General features: G+C 47.3%; 1 protein-coding gene across 21 annotated transcripts in view; it reads left to right on the plus strand.

The window, feature by feature from the left end:
* LOC147028754 (uncharacterized) overlaps nt 1-23,000 on the plus strand; it is a 120,808-nt gene that overhangs the window by 64,819 nt on the left and 32,989 nt on the right. For 5 of the 21 annotated variants that reach the window (XR_015057701.1, XR_015057711.1, XR_015057704.1 and 2 more), the window contains 3 exons: nt 3,857-3,934; nt 15,690-15,807; nt 18,047-18,494. The exons of 1 other annotated variant lie outside the window; for it this stretch is intronic. Coding sequence is in view for 5 of the 20 variants with exons in the window: in XM_085879445.1 (XP_085735571.1) it covers nt 18,047-18,328 (282 nt within the window). In the remaining 15 variants the exon portion in view is untranslated. Of the gene's footprint in view, nt 1-3,856; nt 3,935-4,188; nt 4,497-6,772; nt 6,854-15,689; nt 15,808-18,046; nt 18,495-23,000 lie in introns of those variants that run through there. 15 more of the 21 variants (XR_015057702.1, XR_015057706.1, XR_015057705.1 and 12 more) reach the window with 5 other exon arrangements.

The raw sequence follows: 23,000 nt of genomic DNA on the forward strand, positions 1-23,000 counted from the left end.
CGTCTACAGCCCAAACGGCTGGACCAGTCGTTCTTAAAATTTTACACCTGATAGGCAATCCACCTGAGACGGTCCGCGTCAAACCCCCGTCTTAATCGGACTAAACGTCACGACGTGACGTCACACAACGTGAAAACACATTTTTGGACATAACTCAGTGACCAGAAGTCGTAGCGACTTCCGGTTGACGCCAAATTAAACTTCATTCAATATCGAAATGATTTCTAAATGCATCTTATTACAAATTACGCATAGTTTTCGCAAGCGTATGTCAGTTTTGCCTATTGACGTCATTTAAAAAAAATTATTTACGCTCGTGTGCAGCCGAAACTACTGAAGCAATTGTTCTCAAATTTTAACACGTGATAGCCAATCTTGCTGAAATAGTCTGGGATCAAATCACGTCATAATCGCACTTAACGTCACGACGTTACGTCAAAAAAAGGTGAAAACAAGCTTTTGAACATAACTCAGTAACCGGAAGTCATAGTGACTTCCTGTTGACGCCAAAACAAACTTCAATGGAATATCTAAATGTTTTAAAATGCATGTTAGTACAAATTATGCACAGTTTTCGCAATCGTATGACGTCAAAGTTTTTAGGTATTGGCGTGATTTAAAAAAAATTCTATTCGTTCTGCAGGTCACAATTCTTAACCGATTTTGGATGAAATTTTAACAGCTGATAGAAATCCACAGTGCAAAAAGATATGTGACACTTGGTGATGTTCAAGATCAGGATGTGGATTCTGCATCACTTTATATTATCGCCCATTATAAACCAATGGGGAATTTTGTGAATTACACATGGCTATTTCTCAAACAGTTTTGCACTTGTATTGAAACTTGTACTGTCTATTTATGCATGTAATATTAACATGTGCACAAAGTTTGATCAAAATTGACCTAAGGTCAAGGTCAGGGTCACCCAAAACATGAAAAACACATAAAATACATATTTTTGTTTTACAACATATTTCAAACCTGATAACGGGATCGTAAAGCTGCTTGAAAAGCAATGTTCGGAGGTATTTTCAAATATTTTCTACAATCAGAATGAAGGCAACAAGCACTGATAAGTTGTTGAATGTCACATGGTGGCTTTAAATGAGTTGTGAAAATTTTCAATCTACTGCCGTTACCATGACAACGCGTGCCTGATAATTGTTATTTGTGACATCGCGTCATTTTATTAATGTACGAACAAATAAACACCACACATTCCATGACATTACAGCTTGGACCACCACACGGAAAGGTCAACTAATTCGCCAAGTGTCGTGCTAAGCACGATTTTTCATTTGTCTGTTTGTTTGTCTGCTAAAGCTGTTTTGCCGTAAAATTGCTAACAGACAAACACTATCAAATTTAATCCACAGGTGAGCAATGAACCTTGGACGACCCCATTAACCTTTGGGTCCAATTGGATCAAAGGTCAAGGTCACGAAAAGATCAAAATCGTTTTTCGCTCATAACTTCGTCAAACATGAACTGATTTACTTCAAACTAAGCTTATAGTGAACCTTATTCTATTTGTCACTTATAATCCTACCCATTCCTACAGTGAAAAATGCATATTTGTGAAGATTGGTAGGGTCCGAAGTTTTGGGGGTCATGGTCATCTGTCAAAATTACAAATTTTCCATTAAAACTAAAACATGATTCAAATTTAAATTTGATCCCCAAAATAACTTTTTGCCTTAAATGGGTGGGATTTGTTGTGCCTGACACCACTTGTTTTGTTTTGTTCTGCTGCAAATCAAATCAAATCAATACATTGTGGATACCAAAATATTTCTTAATTTCAACAATTTTCTGGAAGAAATTGTGCATTATCTAAAAAAAAGTGCAAGGTGCCAATATTTTTGGACGGACACACACACACACGCGCATACACACACACACACACCCCAAAGATTAACTGATTGGATTTCGGCATCAAGAGTTCAAAGGTCAGAGTCCATGGTAGGTTTTCGTTACCACGATTACTTGAGAACGCTGAAGGGATCCAAGTCACACTTGGTGCAAGTATATATAATGATCTAAATATATACAGATTTGATTCTGGGGTTAAGAAGTTAAAGGTCAGAGGTCATGTCAGGTAAAAATATGATTCTTGAGAACAGCTGAAGGGATAATTAAATCACACTTTTTCTCGTATGTTTTAACCTGTGTCAGTGTGTCAGAATATGTATATTTATACATTTTCCGCCGAAGGTGCAAAAGTTTCAAAACCCAAAATGTAAACATCGGCATTTATTTTCAAAATATAATTTCGTGCGCGCGCGCCAAAATGCCGAGTCATCTTTAACCAAACTGCGCAGTTCGAGCTGTGCAGTAGAACTGCGCAGTAGTCTTCGGTCATAACTGAACATTGAGAACTTGTGGTATAATAGAGATGACCATCACCCCCACACAGGGGTAATTTTAATGTGATACCATTGGCTATGGGATTTGAACTCAACTAAGTACATGTACCATGATGCATAAATGTACATTTTAGATATTGAGGTCAAATGGTCTTTAGCTTTTAGGTCAATCTTAGAGTAAGCAAAGACCTAATGTTGGGTGGGAGGCATAGTGGTCGACATCGAATTATGTCCTATTTTCTTTCAGTCGTGCTACTTTTAATCACGGGCTTTCACTCCTGAATTTTAAGCTGCACTTGGCAGATATTATTCTTACATTTGATTATTAATTATCACTGTCAAGTATCCATGGACAACCACCAGAGGAAAAAGAAATGTTATTAATTGCCAGGCAGTTTTGGTTGAATTTTGATGAAGAAGCCTTCTCTATTTCTAGGGTGTGCATGTTCTGCCTGTCTTGACATTGCAGAATTACTTTTGTCCATTCTGATTTGACACACTACTTATTACCCCAAGCAAAAAGCAGGGTTAAGCAATTGGTCACTTTGTCTGAGTCTGTCGTCTGTCTGCCCACAAACGTCAGTTTATGATCGAGGAACAACTGTTTTATTTGAATGTTATATTTTGAATAAATATTGGAACATGAACGGGAAAATGAACTTGCAGTTTCGCAGAACTTTGAATTCGTCCCAATTGCGCATGAGCATGGAGGAGTATATTTAGTCTGTTTGGTATACTGCATACATTGTTTTGGTGTATTATTGGTATACTGTATCTTTAGTCTGTTTGCCTGTCTGGCAGTCAAACAAAATTGAAAATCATTCCAAATGGTAAACTTGGTTTTTACTGATGTCATAAAGGACACACAAAAGGCATGAATAACTCATGTAACATGGTGTAAAAGATGCTGCACCATCGGTGGTAAACTCCTGAAGAAATATATATACATAGTATGACCTTGAAAGTCTTTATTTTATTTTAATTGAATGATACATTTGGACACAGTAGACCACAAATTGCCATTTTGTCCCTTTCAACAACCTTCCGTTTAGCATTGCTTGGACAAAATGTTACGGCATTTCATATCATCTCAACCAATAAAATTTGCTGCTTGTAGTATTGTCCCACCCATGTCTCCATTTTATTTTATTTTCTAAAGACTGAGCGGGGTAAGGTGTTCTATAAACTCCTTAGTATTGATATTGTTTTGTTGATTGGTATACTGATGTGTTCATTGGTGGTTATATCCCAACTGTTCGCAAAGTACAGAACATTGTTTCATATCAAGGCGTGTGCATGCATGCACTTGTACTGTATGCAAACAAAAAAAAACGAAAACAAAAAACATTTCAGCTGATCGTCAGTCTTTGTTGTGGACACGGCCATGTGGATGTGGGCTTGAATATATTGCCTGAGATTCATTTTGTATGTCTGATGGACCATGAAGTCCTCCTCTAATCCATTTTCCTCTTTTGCTCTTGTCCCAGGTGAGATATTTTGCTCCTGACTTTTGCAAACTGAAGAAAGTTTCCTCCTCCCCAAACTCTTACAGATGTTTTCAGTAGGTGAGTGCTTATGACAGCATTTCCTATTATTAGTGGCAACTATGAACAGTAAAATTTTGTACCAAGATCGTTACCCTCACCAGAGGAGAGGGTATTGCATTTGGGTCTGTCTGTCTCTGGTTGGTTGGTTTGTTTATCCACACAGAACATGAGTACGGTTTTTCTCTGCAACCGCTTGTCGGATTGACACACAATTTTCACCAAAGGAGCGACTACTCATGTAGAATGTTTTAATGATAATTATGACATCACAGGTCACATGTTGTGGCAGCCATGTTGGAAAAAATGAAAAACTTTGGACCTCTGTATCTCTGAAACCGCACCATGGAAAAAATTGAAACTTGGCATGCGGTCAGTAGTACTCATGGGGAAGAAGTGTTTTTTTTTGTTATTTAAATTTTTTATTTATTTGTATAATATATAATATATTTATATTTTTTAATGATGTCATAGTTGCCTTTGTTATGACGTCAAAATTGCATACGGAAACGTTCCATCCGATTCAGAATGTAAAATTCTTGAGGGTCATCTTGGGATAAATTGGTTGACAGAAAAAAATAGATAGTCATTGGTCATGTGGTTTGGCATATGTGTATATATATGTATATATATATATATATATATATATATATATATATATATATATATATATATATATATATATATATATATATATATATAGATATATAGATATATAGATATATAGATACCTTCAAAAATCATCTCTGAAATGGCTAAACAGATTGAGGTGAAACTTCACAGCTAAGACCGCCTATTCATGAGGAACAAAACATTACCACCTATGATGTCATAGGTCACATGGTTTCGCAGGCATATTTGATTTACCTTAAAACCTTGAAGTCATCGTCTTCAGAATGGCTGGACATATTGAAGGGGAAACTTCACACACATGTTCCCAAAGCTTTGGGGATACCAAGCTCTTCATGAATAATTGATTGGTCACATAGTTTGGCAGCCTCATTTGATTGAACGAAAATCTTAAATTCTTTCTTTTGAACCGCTTCATTAATCGACATGAAACTTCACAATCATGATCAAGTCGTGTTGGGGAATATGTTTCAAATTTTAACCTGATCGGACACATAGTCTGGCAGCCATAATTAATTATTTTTTGGGTTCTTTTTATTTTTTATTTTATTTTTTTTGACTCGTGCTCACTTGGCTGCTCCTCGATGGTTTAAGGGTAGATGAGTAGCAGTTGAAACCCAAATCTTAAACAGGTTCCTTCTGATTACTCCAATGTCGTAATGTACCTCCAGTAATTTTTTTTCTTCCATTTGAATTGAATTGAATTTATTTTAATGTCATTTTGAATTTTTTTGAATAATAATAATAATAATAATCGTCATGCATCAGGGTCAGGTGTCCGATCAAAGTGGGGTTGCATCAATGCAGGATGTCTTAGGCCTAGGTCACATTTGCCATGGCGGCCGTGGGGTCTCCAAAATCTACGGCCATTAGCAATTATACAGCGGCCGCAGTATTTCCACGGTCACACAATCTAGCAGTCACGTATATTTTTATTTTTCGCGAGCTGCACGGCGTATTTATAAATTGTGGAGACCGAAAACGTGGGGTTGCCGTACGGTCTTTGATTTGATGTTGCACGGTGACCTTAGGGCGTTCCTGCGGCGGCCATAGAATTTTCAAGGCAAACGCAAGGTGCCCGCAAGGCGACCGCAGGGGGACTGCAGGGGGCCCTAAGGTGAACGTGTGGCCAGATGGACGGTAACGAATGGGTTAATTTTTTAATATTTTTTTACCATTTCTTTTGTTTCGGCTTGTCGAATTGCTACGGCGAACGTAAAAATGAAAAAGTTGTAATTCCACGGCGACCTTACGGCCTGTAAAATATAGCCAAACGGCGTAGGGCCACCCTGAGGCCACCGCATAAACTCTGCGTCCGCCGCACGTTTCTGTCAATTCAGAGGGCGTACGGCCGCCATATCCTCGCCGTTGAGCAAATGTGACTTAGGCCTTAGTACCCGATCATCACTGCCAGCAGTTTTAAAGTGGCAGTTCTAGTGACGTCTATTAATTACGCAACACACCAGTACACAAGCACCACACAAAATGCACTACATAAAACTGCATAAACACCACACAAAACAACAACTGGCGATGGTCTGCAATCTTTGATTGCTCTTTTTCTTGTTTTCCTTGAGATTGTTTTAGTTAAGTGCTCATAGCATTGAATTATGGACTCTGAATTGCTTTGCTTCATCTTGGCTTGAATTTTTAAATTTTCATTTTAGTTCGATTACTGTTATTATCCAAATATTTTGATTTTCTTGAAATGTTTTTTCACCAGCAGGATGGTTCAATTTTTGAAGGTTTGTTCTTTAACCAATGGTGTAAACTGATTGGTTGAACTTTTGGACCACGTTTGATTGGACTTTGTAGATTTTTAAATGCTCGCTTTGTTTATCACTGGAAGAAACAAAATCGGCATTATCCATTTGACTCTTGTTGTATTTGAACTTTCGGCCATTAGCTAAATACTGCCTCTGATGTGTAAAACCTTTTTAATTTTTCAATCCACCCAACTCCTTAGAAAACTTAATTCTACATTGTCACGCATCTCCAGGTGTAGTTTGTATTGCCTAAAGGGTGGAACTCCTTAATGATATCTCAGACGGTCAAACGGGTCAAAGAGACATCTGTTTCAAGTTCCCAAAAGGTTATTAGGATGGCTTCAGAGGTATGTACACTCATGTCTATGATGTCCAGCCTGTGATTGAATCTCAAACTGGCTATAAGCTGTCATCCCAGTGTTTCACAGGCTAGGTGATTCATCGATGTGTGTGCCATCCATAGGTTGGCTGTTTAAACTTGGTGCTCCGTCTGCCAGCATTCGTTGGTGGACGTTAATGATCTGACAGTCTGAATGAAGAGTAGGTGAGCTATCGCCAGCACCATTAACAAATTACATATTCCTGCCCCAACTACTGCAGGGAAGGCAATGGAAAAACACATAGCATAATCTTTGCCAAGAAACTACTTCGACAGCACCGACACTGTGCAACACAGAATATGGCACATCATAATCTCCCAAATAAATTGATTCATAGCCTATTTGCACCATGAAGCAATTGAGTAACACGACCTTGATTATAAACCAAAAAATTTATTGCAGGGATACGAGAGCAGAAATGAAATATAATGGAGCAATAAATAACCATTGACTATCGCTCATTATAATGCTATGAGCCAGCAAGTGAAACTAAACAAGGGGAAGAAGAAAAACATATAATGGTTGGGGGGGGGGTTCAAGGTGTGAAGGGAGAACCCCCCCCCCCCTTGCGTAAGTTGAGAGAATTAGGGAGGGTGGGAGTGACGGTCGGGGGTCGATGGGCATATACATACAGTCAAGGAATGGATTACCGTTGGCAGCCAACGATTTGTACATCTGTTGGTGCAGTGGAAGAGCCGGAAGCAAGGGAAGAATGGGGGCATCACAGTGGGTTCTGGCAGAGGAGTTGGAACGGCATTTCTTGAAATTGATAAGACGAGTGCATGCCCGTAGGTGCGTGCCCTACGTGCGTGGCCGTACGTGCAAACAAACAAAAAAAACTTTCAAACCGCGTGCCAGAGACGACAACGACACAGGCCGTTCCTTCGCTCTCGCGCGCCCGTACATGCGTGGCCATACGCGCATGGCCGTACGTGGGGAAAAAAAAGACAAGAACAAATACTTTAAAACCGCTTGCCAGAAACAACCACACAGGCCGTTTCTTCGCTCTCGCGTGCCCGTACGTGCGTGGCCCTATGTGCAAAAAAAGAAAAAAAAACTTTCAAACCGTGAGCCAGAAACAACCACAGGCTGTTCCTGCGCTCTTGCGTGGTCGTACGTGCAAAGCAAAAAATAAAAATAAAAAAAACTTTCAAACCGCGAGCCAGAAACAATCACACAGGCCGTTCCTTCGCTCTTGCGTGCCCGTATGTGCAAACCCCCCTCCCCCTAAAAAAAAAAAAACTTTCAAACCACGAGCCAGAAACAACAACACAGGCCGTTCCTTCACTCTCGTAAACGACGACTGGATTGGGGCATTGTGTTTATCTATAAATGCACATAAGAAATCGAGAAATTATTAGAATACATTAAGTCATCATCTGGAAGTAGTGCGTGTCCGTACGGAATGTTCACAGGCATTCCACGAATTATCGCTTGCATTGAAGTAACAACTGCTGTAATACTTACACACACATAGTTAATTAAAATCCACATTAAAATCAAGTTTACCTCCCTGTCTTTGCTTGCCATGACATTCTCTGCCATTTACCATTGGCACTCCAACACCACGGTAACTAAGGCACCGATCGATCCCCAACGTAACCGGCACGGCACGTGACGTCATCGTCGGCCGGCCGTGCACCGGCCTACGCAGCCACGCCTACGCAGCAACGTGTCCTGTGATTGGTAACTAAATGGCGCATCGGCTACGCCTACGCAGCACGTGTCCTGTCATTGGTTGGTAAATAAATGGCCATAACTTGGGAATCACTTGTCCGATTAATATCAAATCTTGAAAAGGCACATAGTCAGGTCCCCAGCAATATACCTGGCAAGTTTCAATTAGATCGGACCAGTGGTTGTCGGGAAACAGCGGTCACAGACAGACTCACAGACAGACACACACAGACAGACGCACGCAGGCAGACGCACGCAGGCAGACGCACGCAGGCAGACGCACGCAGGCAGACGCACGCAGGCAGACGCACGCAGGCAGACGCACGCAGGCAGACGCACGCAGGCAGACGCACGCAGGCAGACGCAGCCGCAGGCAGACGCAGCCGCAGGCAGACGCAGCCGCAGGCAGACGCAGCCGCAGGCAGACGCGCAGGCAGACGCGCAGGCAGACGCGCAGGCAGACGCGCAGGCAGACACGCAGACACGCACGCAGACACGCACGCAGACACGCACGCAGACACGCACGCAGACACGCACGCAGACACGCACGCAGACAGACACGCAGACAGACACGCAGACAGACACGCAGACAGACACGCAGACAGACACGCAGACAGACACGCAGACAGACACGCAGACAGACACGCAGGCAGACACGCAGGCAGACACGCAGACACGCAGACACGCAGACACGCAGGCGCACACGCACGCAGGCAGGCAGACACGCAGACACGCAGACACAGGCGCACGCGCACGCACGCAGGCAGGCAGACACAGGCGCACGCGCACGCACGCAGGCAGGCAGACACAGGCACAGGCGCACGCAGACACAGGCGCACGCACGCACGCAGGCAGACGCAGGCGCGCGCACGCACGCACGCAGACAGACGCAGGCGCACGCACGCACGCAGACAGACGCAGGCGCACGCACGCACGCAGACAGACGCAGGCGCGCGCACGCACGCACGCAGACAGACGCAGACGCGCGCACGCACGCACGCAGACAGACGCAGACGCGCGCACGCAGACACGCAGACGCGCGCACGCAGACACGCAGACGCGCGCACGCAGACACGCAGACGCGCGCACGCAGACACGCAGACGCGCGCACGCAGACACGCAGACGCGCGCACGCAGACACGCAGACGCGCGCACGCAGACGCGCGCACGCAGACACGCAGACGCGCGCACGCAGACACGCAGACGCGCGCACGCAGACACGCAGACGCGCGCACGCAGACACGCAGACGCGCGCACGCAGACACGCAGACGCGCGCACGCAGACGCGCGCACGCAGACGCGCGCACGCAGACGCGCGCACGCAGACGCGCGCACGCAGACGCGCGCACGCAGACGCGCGCACGCAGACGCGCGCACGCAGACGCGCGCACGCAGACGCGCGCACGCAGACGCGCGCACGCAGACGCGCGCACGCAGACGCGCGCACGCAGACGCGCGCACGCAGACGCGCGCACGCAGACGCGCGCACGCAGACGCGCGCACGCAGACGCGCGCACGCAGACGCGCGCACGCAGACGCGCGCACGCAGACGCGCGCACGCAGACGCGCGCACGCAGACGCGCGCACGCAGACACGCAGGCACGCAGACACGCAGGCAGACGCGCGCACGCAGACACGCAGACAGACGCGCGCACGCAGACACGCAGACAGACGCGCGCACGCAGGCACGCAGACAGACGCGCGCACGCAGGCACGCAGACAGACGCGCGCACGCAGGCACGCAGACAGACGCGCGCACGCAGGCACGCAGACAGACGCGCGCACGCAGGCACGCAGACAGACGCGCGCACGCAGGCACGCAGACAGACGCGCGCACGCAGGCACGCAGACAGACGCGCGCACGCAGGCAGACGCGCGCACGCAGGCAGACGCGCGCACGCAGGCAGACGCGCGCACGCAGGCAGACGCAGACAGACGCGCGCACGCAGACAGACGCGCGCACGCAGGCAGACGCAGACAGACGCGCGCACGCAGGCAGACGCAGACAGACGCGCGCACGCACGCAGACGCAGACAGACGCGCGCACGCACGCAGACGCAGACAGACGCGCGCGCGCAGACGCACGCAGGCAGACGCGCGCGCGCAGACGCACGCAGGCAGACGCGCGCGCGCAGACGGACGCAGGCAGACGCGCGCGCGCAGACGCAGACGCGCGCACGCAGACGCAGACGCGCGCACGCAGACGCAGACGCAGACGCGCGCACGCAGACGCAGACGCAGACGCGCGCACGCAGACGCAGACGCAGACGCGCGCACGCAGACGCAGACGCAGACGCGCGCACGCAGACGCAGACGCAGACGCAGACGCAGACGCGCGCACGCAGACGCAGACGCAGACGCGCGCACGCAGACGCAGACGCGCACGCGCGCACGCAGACGCAGACGCGCGCACGCAGACGCGCGCACGCAGACGCGCGCACGCAGACGCGCGCACGCAGACGCGCGCACGCAGACGCGCGCACGCAGACGCGCGCACGCAGACGCGCGCACGCAGACGCGCGCACGCAGACGCAGACGCGCAGACGCGCGCAGGCAGACGCGCAGACGCAGACGCGCAGACGCGCGCAGGCAGACGCGCAGACGCGCGCAGGCAGACGCGCAGACGCGCGCAGGCAGACGCGCAGACGCGCGCAGGCAGACGCGCAGACGCGCGCAGGCAGACGCGCAGACGCGCGCAGGCAGACGCGCAGACGCGCGCAGGCAGACGCGCAGACGCGCGCAGGCAGACGCGCAGACGCGCGCAGGCAGACGCGCAGACGCGCGCAGGCAGACGCGCAGACGCGCGCAGACGCGCGCAGACGCGCGCAGACGCGCGCAGACGCGCGCAGACGCGCGCAGACGCGCGCAGACGCGCGCAGACGCGCGCAGACGCGCGCAGACGCGCGCAGACGCGCGCAGACGCGCGCAGACGCGCGCAGACGCGCGCAGACGCGCGCACGCAGACGCGCGCACGCAGACGCGCGCACGCAGACGCGCGCACGCAGACGCGCGCACGCAGACGCGCGCACGCAGACGCGCGCACGCAGACGCGCGCACGCAGACGCGCGCACGCAGACGCGCGCACGCAGACGCGCGCACGCAGACGCGCGCACGCAGACGCGCGCACGCAGACGCGCGCACGCAGACGCGCGCACGCAGACGCGCGCACGCAGACGCGCGCACGCACGCAGGCAGACGCAGACGCGCGCACGCAGACGCGCGCACGCACGCAGACGCACGCACGCACGCAGGCAGACGCACGCACGCACGCAGGCAGACGCACGCACGCACGCAGACGCAGACGCAGACAGACGCACGCACGCACGCACGCACGCACGCACGCAGACGCAGACAGACGCACGCAGACGCAGACAGACGCACGCAGACGCAGACAGACGCACGCAGACGCAGACAGACGCACGCAGACGCAGACAGACGCACGCACGCACGCAGACGCAGACAGACGCACGCACGCACGCAGACGCAGACAGACGCACGCACGCACGCAGACGCAGACAGACAGACGCACGCACGCACGCACGCAGACAGACGCACGCACGCACGCAGACGCAGACAGACGCACGCACGCACGCAGACGCAGACAGACGCACGCACGCACGCAGACGCAGACAGACGCACGCACGCACGCAGACGCAGACAGACGCACGCACGCACGCAGACGCAGACAGACGCACGCACGCACGCAGACGCAGACAGACGCACGCACGCACGCAGACGCAGACAGACGCACGCACGCACGCAGACGCAGACAGACGCACGCACGCACGCAGACGCAGACAGACGCACGCACGCACGCAGACGCAGACAGACGCACGCACGCACGCAGACGCAGACAGACGCACGCACGCACGCAGACGCAGACAGACGCACGCACGCACGCAGACGCAGACAGACGCACGCACGCACGCACGCAGACGCAGACAGACGCACGCACGCACGCAGACGCAGACAGACGCACGCACGCACGCAGACGCAGACAGACGCACGCACGCACGCAGACGCAGACAGACGCACGCACGCACGCAGACGCAGACAGACGCACGCACGCACGCAGACGCAGACAGACGCACGCACGCACGCAGACGCAGACAGACGCACGCACGCACGCAGACGCAGACAGACGCACGCACGCACGCAGACGCAGACGCAGACAGACGCACGCACGCACGCAGACGCAGACAGACGCACGCACGCACGCAGACGCAGACAGACGCACGCACGCACGCAGACAGACGCACGCACGCACGCAGACGCAGACAGACGCACGCACGCACGCAGACGCAGACAGACGCACGCGCGCACGCAGACGCAGACAGACGCACGCGCGCACGCAGACGCAGACGCGCAGACGCGCGCAGGCAGACGCGCAGACGCAGACGCGCAGACGCGCGCAGGCAGACGCGCAGACGCGCGCAGGCAGACGCGCAGACGCGCTGGTAGACGCGCAGACGCGCGCAGGCAGACGCGCAGACGCGCGCAGGCAGACGCGCAGACGCGCGCAGGCAGACGCGCAGACGCGCGCAGGCAGACGCGCAGACGCGCGCAGGCAGACGCGCAGACGCGCGCAGGCAGACGCGCAGACGCGCGCAGGCAGACGCGCAGACGCGCGCAGGCAGACGCGCAGACGCGCGCAGGCAGACGCGCAGACGCGCGCAGGCAGACGCGCAGACGCGCGCAGGCAGACGCGCAGACGCGCGCAGGCAGACGCGCAGACGCGCGCAGGCAGACGCGCAGACGCGCGCAGGCAGACGCGCAGACGCGCGCAGGCAGACGCGCAGACGCGCGCAGGCAGACGCGCAGACGCACGCAGACGCGCGCACGCAGACGCGCGCACGCAGACGCGCGCACGCAGACGCGCGCACGCAGACGCGCGCACGCAGACGCGCGCACGCAGACGCGCGCACGCAGACGCGCGCACGCAGACGCGCGCACGCAGACGCGCGCACGCAGACGCGCGCACGCAGACGCGCGCACGCAGACGCGCGCACGCAGACGCAGGCAGACGCAGACGCGCGCACGCAGACGCGCGCACGCACGCAGGCAGACGCAGACGCGCGCACGCAGACGCGCGCACGCACGCAGGCAGACGCGCGCACGCACGCAGGCAGACGCACGCACGCACGCAGGCAGACGCACGCACGCACGCAGGCAGACGCACGCACGCACGCAGACGCAGACGCACGCACGCAGACGCAGACGCACGCACGCACGCAGACGCAGACAGACGCACGCACGCACGCAGGCAGACGCACGCACGCACGCAGACGCAGACGCAGACAGACGCACGCACGCACGCAGACGCAGACAGACGCACGCACGCACGCAGACGCAGACAGACGCACGCACGCACGCAGACGCAGACAGACGCACGCACGCACGCAGACGCAGACAGACGCACGCACGCACGCAGACGCAGACAGACGCACGCACGCACGCAGACGCAGACAGACGCACGCACGCACGCAGACGCAGACAGACGCACGCACGCACGCACGCAGACGCAGACAGACGCACGCACGCACGCACGCAGACGCAGACAGACGCACGCACGCACGCAGACGCAGACAGACGCACGCACGCACGCAGACGCAGACAGACGCACGCACGCACGCAGACGCAGACAGACGCACGCACGCACGCACACACGCACGCAGGCAGACGCAGACAGACAGACAGACAGACGCACGCACGCAGACGCAGACAGACAGACAGACAGACAGACAGACAGACAGACAGACAGACAGACAGACAGACAGACAGACAGACAGACAGACAGACAGACAGACAGACAGACAGACAGACAGACAGACAGACGCACGCAGACAGACGCACGCAGGCAGAGGCAGACGCACGCAGACGCAGACGCAGACGCAGACACAGACGCAGACGCACGCACGCAGGCAGACAGACGCAGACGCACGCACGCACGCACGCACGCACGCACACAGACAGACGCAGACGCACGCACGCACGCAGACAGACAGACGCAGACGCACGCACGCACGCACGCACGCACGCACGCACGCAGACAGACAGACAGACGCACGCACGCACGCAGACAGACACAGACGCACACAGATTGCTGGAATTATAGATGGATGAAATGAGGTCAATGAGATGACAAATGAAGGGGTTGAATGCAGACTGCAGAGCAATGAGTAAGGAAACCCGTCGTTGTGAATCGTTTTTACCACCAAATTGAGATGTATTTCGTTGGCAAGCATGTTGAGTGGAGCTGAATTCCTTAACACTTCCAAAGGCCAAACCGTTTTGACAATTGGAAACAAAAAGAAGTTGTGCACTTTTTTTGATAAATTATTTTCGGAACAATTTTTCTTCAATAAATAAATAACAATAAAAATGGTCTCCATGTACATTGTACACACCTTTATCTCGTTAGCACCTCTTCATAAACAACATCGCTGAGGAAACGGCGCTTCTTTGTTTCCTCGTCCAGGGCAAGAATGCGGAGGCTGCTGGATCTGCCAACGTTTTGATAAATTATAAGTTTTAATGGCCAATTATTCAATTAGCACCAACGTATTTTGCCTTTTCGCAAGGAAAAACACAAAGAGAAGAGAAGAGAAAAAACCCGTAATGGCGAACGCGGCTGAGTTTCTCTTCCCCATCGACCACGCCTATGCAGCAACGCTTCCTGTCATTGGCTGATAAAAAATGGCCCCAGCAACATGTCCTGTCATTGGTTGGTAAATAAATGGCCATAACTTGGGTAGCACTCATCCGATTCATATCAAACCTTGAAAAGGCACATCCTCAGGTCCCCAGCAATATTCCTGGCAAGTTTCAATTAGATCGGACCAGTGGTTGTCGAGAAACAGCGGTCACACGCACACGCACACGCACACACACACACACACACACACACACACACACACACACACACACACACACACACACACACACACACACACACACACACACACACACACACACACACACACACACACACACACACACACACACACACACACACACGGAAAACCCGACAATAAGGGATATCTAGCGAATCCCAATAACTGAGACAGATTGGAAATAACAACACACAATTATGTATTACATACCCACACAAGCAAGCAATCATTTACAAGCAAGAAAGCAAAATACACATAAGAGCAAATTGAACCAAAACATATATTTGGCTTATTCAATCTTACTTACACAAAAGACTTGGCCATTATTCACTCGGGGAGAAGAATAAAACAAGAACTTGAAAATAAAAGAAAAGTAAAGTATGGAGAAAAGAAAAGCAGTTTTTTTTCTTTTCTCCCTCACCTTACACAGCCCAAATATATTAGAGAATGTGGAGGAAGATGGGCAGTGGTGATGTGGCGCAATGGGACATGCAGCCATGTCCCTGAGGTACCCAGATCCAGTAGGCGAGTTCTCTCTCGCGTTCCAGGTATGCGACCTGCCTTCCTCTGCACTATGAAAATGATGAGGCAGTCCAAATAGCCACGTGCAGCTGGTTGCAAAGTGTTGGAACAGGCTTCCACTGCAGTGGGATTTTTAAGCTCATGCAGCACTGTCAGAAATGTATGGATAGTTCTGTAGATTTTGTGGAAAAGTAATATGGTATGTGTAGTTACTATTGACAGTGTCGTTTTTCTTACATGTACCTTTGTTTTACTGTACAATAAATGTGCTCGTGACTTTGTCTGACCCTCGTACAATTTGAATGCGAGGACGCTATAAAGTATGTACTGTACAATTAGAATGCCGTTACTGTAGTCTATAAAATACATACTGTAAAACCACAGACACGACAGAAAAGTCCTGGCAAGGGTCTGAAATATTCGATTGCTCTTTGTGGTTCTTTATTTTGATAAGTAGAGTACCTGCCCTATAGACGATCTTGTCCCAAGCATGCAACACGTTCTTCTGATGCATACCTTTTATTTGGGTGGTGGAGAGGCAACCGACAGCTCTGTATAGGCAAAAAAAAAGAGCCCCATGTGATGTGCATGAAGCAAAATATACCCACTGCTTATAATTCAAAACATCTCACTCCACTGGAAAATGTGGGGACAGGAATACTGCACTGTAAATGGGGGATACTTTTAATACCCTCCCTCACCTGTGTAGAGAGCACTACACGATACACATTTACATAGAGAATTTGTGTCCGTCCCCTCCCTCCCCCCCAAGACTACTGGCCAAGATAAAAACACCCTGATACATTAATTGGTGTCATGTTGATCCTATGTAGCAAGTCTGGATGTAATCAGCCTTGAACTGTTGGAGGAATAGCGCGACAAACACACAAACGTACAAACATCGGCCTGAATTACAGTAAAGATGCATGTGCTTTCTGAAAAAAAATTCTGTTGAGGTTAAGGCCTTATATTGTTACGAATTTGGAAGCTGACTGCACTCAACATTCAGGTCCTTATAGAACAGTTATATCGCTGAGTGTGTGTTTATAGTTCGGGCCCCCTACCTGTGTCTAATGGGAATTGCATGTTTGCGCTGGGGAGTTTCGTTTACAACAAACCTCCTTCACTTCACTTCACGCACCGTACGGCCACGTACGTGGGCAGACATTTCCATCACCTCAGACCGGGACTCCACCCAGGAAGGCAGGGGCGTGCCCCTTGTCCAATCACGCCATAGAGAGCGACTTTCCCACGGCACCCCGGCCAATGGGATTGAGATTGTGGAGATGCTGGTGAGAAGTTCGTTTCTTTGTGGATATTGGTGTTGTTAAAATAAAGATAGAAAAGAATAACACGACCTCAAGATTCAAAACCCGGTACACGAACCATGCCCGTTATACATCGGTGGGGAATTCTAACCTGGAACACACACTTACCGAAATAACTGACCTCTGGGGAACCTGAATGGTGTTCTGTGAATTTCCACAACCGTAACAATATATACAGTGTGTCCCAAAAAATATACTCACATTTTGGCTCCTCATAACTCATTGAATTTTTCATTTTTTTCAGATCAAATTGACCCTAATAATGACAGAAGTACGACTAGGTGTTGAAAAGAAAATTTATCATAAAGTTGCCACTGGAAGCGCAAAAACATCATGGAAGTGCAAAGACAATTTAGAAGGCATTTTCACAAAGATCCACCAACACGACACACCATTGCTCATATCCGAGATAAGTTTGAAACAGATGGAACTGTGCATGACGTCCATAAGGAGCGTTCAGGAAGATCACATGTTCAGGATTGCCAATGAACCACCCCTGCAAAGGAAAATCAATTGCTGGAAACCCTCCACTGATCCCCACGGAAATCTGTACGACAAATGCCTCTTGAGACAGGAATCCCAAAATCAAGCGCCCATCACATTTTGAAGCGAATTAATTGGAAAAGTTACATTCCAACATTAATCAACGCTCGAAATGAAGACGATCCTGACCAGAGAGCTGAATTTTGTGAGTGGTGCCTCGGCAAATGCGAAGAAGAAGCAATATTTCCATCCAAAATTGTTTGGAGCAATGAGGCCAGCTTCAAGTTAAATGGCTCAATTAACCGACACAATTGCACCTACTGGGCTCCTGAAAATCCGCAAGTTACTATGGAACACCATTTAAACTTACCAGGGGTTATTGTGTGGTGTGGGATATCAGCATTGGGCATCCTTGGGCCATTCTTTTTTGACCAAACTGTCACTCTTGCTGCAGGAATCAGTCGGTCCACGTGTTGAAGAGATATTTGGTGACGGAGAGGTATTTGGTGACGAAGAGATTTACTTTCAGCAAGATGGAGCACCTCCCCACTACCACCGTGATGTAAGGGCCTATCTCGAAGCAACTTTTCCGAACAGATGGATTGGGCGAAGAGGTAGTGTTGAATTCCCTGCGCGTTCCCCAGACCTCACTCCAATGGACTTCTTTTTATGGGGATATCTCAAAGATAAGGTTTACGGCTCAAAACCAGCAACAGTCGATGAGCTGAAAGAGTAAATTCAGTTGCAAATGAAATGATTCATAACACTGTTGAATCCATTGGTCCACGTTATCGGCTGTGTTTGGAACGTGATGGTCGTCAGTTTTAACATTTGTAAAGCTGCATTGATCCATTTAACTATTAATTTTGTTTCTAAGTCAATAAACAACGCATTTATTATCATTTCAAGAGTGAGTACATATTTTTTTGGGACACCCTATGTGTATATGTATGTATATATATATATATATATATATATATATATATATATATATATATATATATATATATATATATATATATATATACACATATATATATATATATATATATATATATATATATATATATATATATATATATATATATATATATATTATGTGTACTAGCTGGACTACCCGGCGTTGCTCGGGGAAAAGAAATAGGAATAAGAAAGGGGTAAATTGTGGTGCTTAACATATATATATATATATATATATATATATATATATATATATATATATATATATATATATATATATATATATATATATATATATATATATATATATATATATATATATATATATATATATATATATTTAATTTGGACATATTGTTAAGAATCTGGAAGCCATGAGCACTCAACATACAGATCATATAGCTCAGTTATTTCTATAAGGAAATGTGGATAGCGAGCTCCCTTTCCCTTGTTTAATGGGTAATTAAATGTTCATGCGCTGTGGAGTTATTTTGATAGTCAGGGTTTTCTTTTATTTTTACAACATCAACTACAACAGCAGCACCACCCTCACCTTCACCTCGCGCTCTCTGACGCCACTGCCTACGTGCGTGTTAGCACCCACTGCTCCGCGCAGGAGAATGTTCCTCTGCCTGTTTGGTGCCGGAGCCCACGTAGGATAATGTTCTCTGTCTGTTTGGAGGGAGGTCCGCAGCGACGGCCGTCACGCAACCCCCCCCCCCCCCCAGGTCCAACCAACGGCCTTGGCGCCCATTTTGGCCAATGACTGCGTCGAGCGCACTTTGCGCACCAAGACCGTCCAGTGAGGGAAATAGGGGAGGGAGGAGGCGTCCCCCCCCCCTGGACAAGGGTGAATAAGGTTGCGGCGCGATCGGACCTCAGAGTTTGGTTGTCGGGACAAGCGCTGAGCGGAGCTCTGGAGTCTGATCGCGGCTCGCTGGTGCCTGGTTCTATAATCGCCTCTCTCTGGTGCCTGGTTCTATCATCGCCCCTCGCTGGTTCCTGGTTCTATCATCGCCTCTCACTGTCCTGGTTCGCTCGAGCAGGGTGAATCTACTGATTTTGGCTCACTTTCCCCCATGTTCATGAAAGGGGGATTCTCAGCGATTCATATTTTTTTTCCATAAAAAATAAACCCCCTTTTTATCCCAACCTATTGAATTCTCTGCTGTTGAAATATCTAAAACATGTAAGTGAATGGAGATTTTAATAGCCTCCCCTTTTAGCCTTGGAGCACTTTTTTTCAAATAACCAATGCATATTGTTTCGCTCACTCATTGAACCTATAAACATTTGTTCATTCTCAAATTCCTTCAATAGTATAATTTTCTTTGCACAATAATCCCCATCTAAAACAGTGAAAAACAAAACATTTGAATCTTTATATTTTTTAAGACACCCCTTTTGTGCCATTACGAAATGATAAACTTCTCTTAATGCTCTTGTTTGACCACCTCCTGAGCCACATATCATTTTGAGATTATAGTAAATTGTTTTTTCATTGTTCAATTGATAACCATCAAAGTTTTCAGTCCATTCAAGGATATTAATTTTTTTCTTTACATCCTCTAACTTACTAGTTTTTAAATTGATTCGCTTATTTGTTTTATTTGCCTTTGTTTTAGTTATTTTTTCAATAAGACTTAGTTGATATTTTTCACATTCATTCTGTTTTCCATTTATAAACCAAGACTGAGATTTTCTCCACTCTTTAGTTTGATTAATACTTGATTCGACCATTCATATATTGTGATAAAGGTGGCGGTAGCCCTTAAAAACCCTAACTCATATTCTATCTAGTTTAAACTTGTATCCATATGGAACAGAATCTATTCTATTCACTCTGTCATACAATATCCATATGGAACACAATCTGTTCCATTATCTAAAATAAATCTCTTATCAAAGGCTCCTAATGCCTTTTTATTTACTTCTTCACGATATATCTTATGTTTATAACTTCTTATTGTATTCATTTTCCTATATTCTTCTTTCTTATTCATGAAACAATTATAATAATTTCTAAAAGTTAATTGATTTCTTTATTACATATTTCTTTATTCCCTTTAACCTTTTATCAATCTGATCACTATACTTATAAGCATATGCCTTTGCTCTCAATCCAATAAACTCACTCATTACTTTTCCACCCAACTCATCCTTAAACTTACCAATAACCTTTTCATTCTTTTTTGAAAATAACTCTCTCTTCTTACTAAAATTACTTGTATCATACACTCCAATATTTTTCTTCATATCTTTATTAACATCATCAGCTTTTATATGTGGAATAAAACTATCAGTGTCCATAAACAACAATCAAACATTTTCACCATACTCTTTCTTTAAGTCATTATACAAATAATCATACATCAATATCTTTGATAAATCAAGAACTGCTGTTCCAATATAAATTGGTTTATCCATTACAATACTTTCCTTTTCCACATGAATAGCAGAAAAGTTCTCTGAAAAAACTACTTCTCTCTCAAAACTTGGTTTATTTATCAATCTCGAAGCTTTCCAAGATGTTGCAAATCTCATGTTTTGCCTGTTTCTAACATTCTCCATTGTCTTTCCAAAGACAGCATTATTCATCAATTTATAGAATTCCCCTTCAAATTTTACTTTTGTATTTGTTCTCGTATCTGTATTGAATTTAATATACTTTTTCATCCAAGGACTTTGTTTAAATTTTAAAACTATGAATTTTAGCTACTCTCAATCCTTCTCCCAAAAACTCTTTCAAGCTTCTCTGATGCAAAACATATCTCTCTTTATCATAGAATGTTGTAAATAACTTTTCTGTTGATTTACCTTTAATATTAAAACGTTTATGATAATCACTTAACCATTCTTTCTTTGGGGTTTCTTTCTCACATGCAAAAGGAAGGTCTTTATGCTTATTATGAAGATCACTCGGGTACCTCAAATCAACTTCAAAATAATAACCTTCTTCTTCCTCATTCAATTCCTCTTGAGAAGAAATAACAATATTCATCGAAGCCTTTTCATAATCCTTTTCTTCCACCCACTCTAATTTACCATAAGGCAGAGATTGAGACATTGCCCATCCATACAAATTATTAGCATCAAAATACATCAAGTAATTACTATCTTTTTCACTATCATAATTTGGAAGATATTTATTATTTGCTTTAGCATATCTTTTTGAACATACTTGTGTTATTCCACCTCTCTTAGACTTCTCAATCATCAAAAGCATATCTACATCACTGATTAAATATATATCTTGTTTTGCCATTTTCAACATTGCACTCCAAGCAAAACCAGCAGCTGTGAAATAGTGGGCAGGATCTAATCCATAACAATTTTTATTATGACAGAGTGATCTAAAAGCTTCAAACACATCAGCTAACAATAAAACATCTGTTTTTAGATACAAATCATGATATTCTCCAAGGTTCTTTATCTTAAATATTTTCCAAATTTCTTGTGCGTGTTTATTTTCCTTATCACTTATCTCTTCTTCATAAAGGTTATTATAAAAACTTTCTTTTGAAGGAAGTTGTGTTTCTTTAAATATCATAAATGAATCCATATAATCATAAGGATAAATTCCCTTCCTTGTAAGAATTTTCTCTTTGCTTTGAATTTCATTCCTCGTTTGAATTTCCTCTCTCGTTAGAATTTCCTCTCTTGTTAGAATTACCTCTGATCAGAATTTCATCTTTAATTAGAATTTCCTCTTTAGTTAGAATTTCATTCATTGTTCGAATTTTCTTTATCTATCTATAATTCCAGCAATCTGTGTATCTGTCTGTGACTGCCGTTTCTCGACGACCGCCGGTCCAATCTGATTGAAACTTGTCAGGAATATTGCTGGGGACCCGCGGATGTGCCTTTTCAAGGTTTGATATTAATCGGACGAGCGGTTCCCAAGTTACGGCCATTTATCTGTCGACCAATGACAAGACACGTTGCTATGACATCACGAATGACGTCACAATTACTGTATTTATTTTTGCACGATTGACATCACAATTCTTCTTCTTCTTCTTCGTTTGGTATGACGTCACAATCGACCTTGGGGACCTGAGTATGTGCCTTTTGAAGGTTTGATATTAATGTCTGTGTGTCTGAATGCGACCGCCGTTTCTCGACGACCACCTGTCCGATCTGATTGAAACTTGCCACCGCCGGTCCGATATGATTGAAACTTGCCAGGAATATTGCTGGAGACGCGTGGATGTGCCTTTTCGAGGTTTGATATTAATCGGATGAGCGGTTCCCAAGTTACGGCCATTTATCTGTCGACCAATGACAAGACACGGTGCTATGACGTCACAATTAATGTTTATTCATTTATTTTGAAAGTTTTTTTTATTTGCATGTACGGCCACACACGTATGGGCACGCACCTACGGGCCCGCACTAGTAATTACAATTTCATCTTCAGTTAGAATTTCTTTATAAATTTCCTCATT

This window comes from Eptatretus burgeri, chromosome 4 (assembly GCF_056783735.1).
Source record: "Eptatretus burgeri isolate ZD-2024b chromosome 4, Ebu_testis_v1, whole genome shotgun sequence".
Lineage (NCBI taxonomy): Eukaryota > Metazoa > Chordata > Myxini > Myxiniformes > Myxinidae > Eptatretus > Eptatretus burgeri.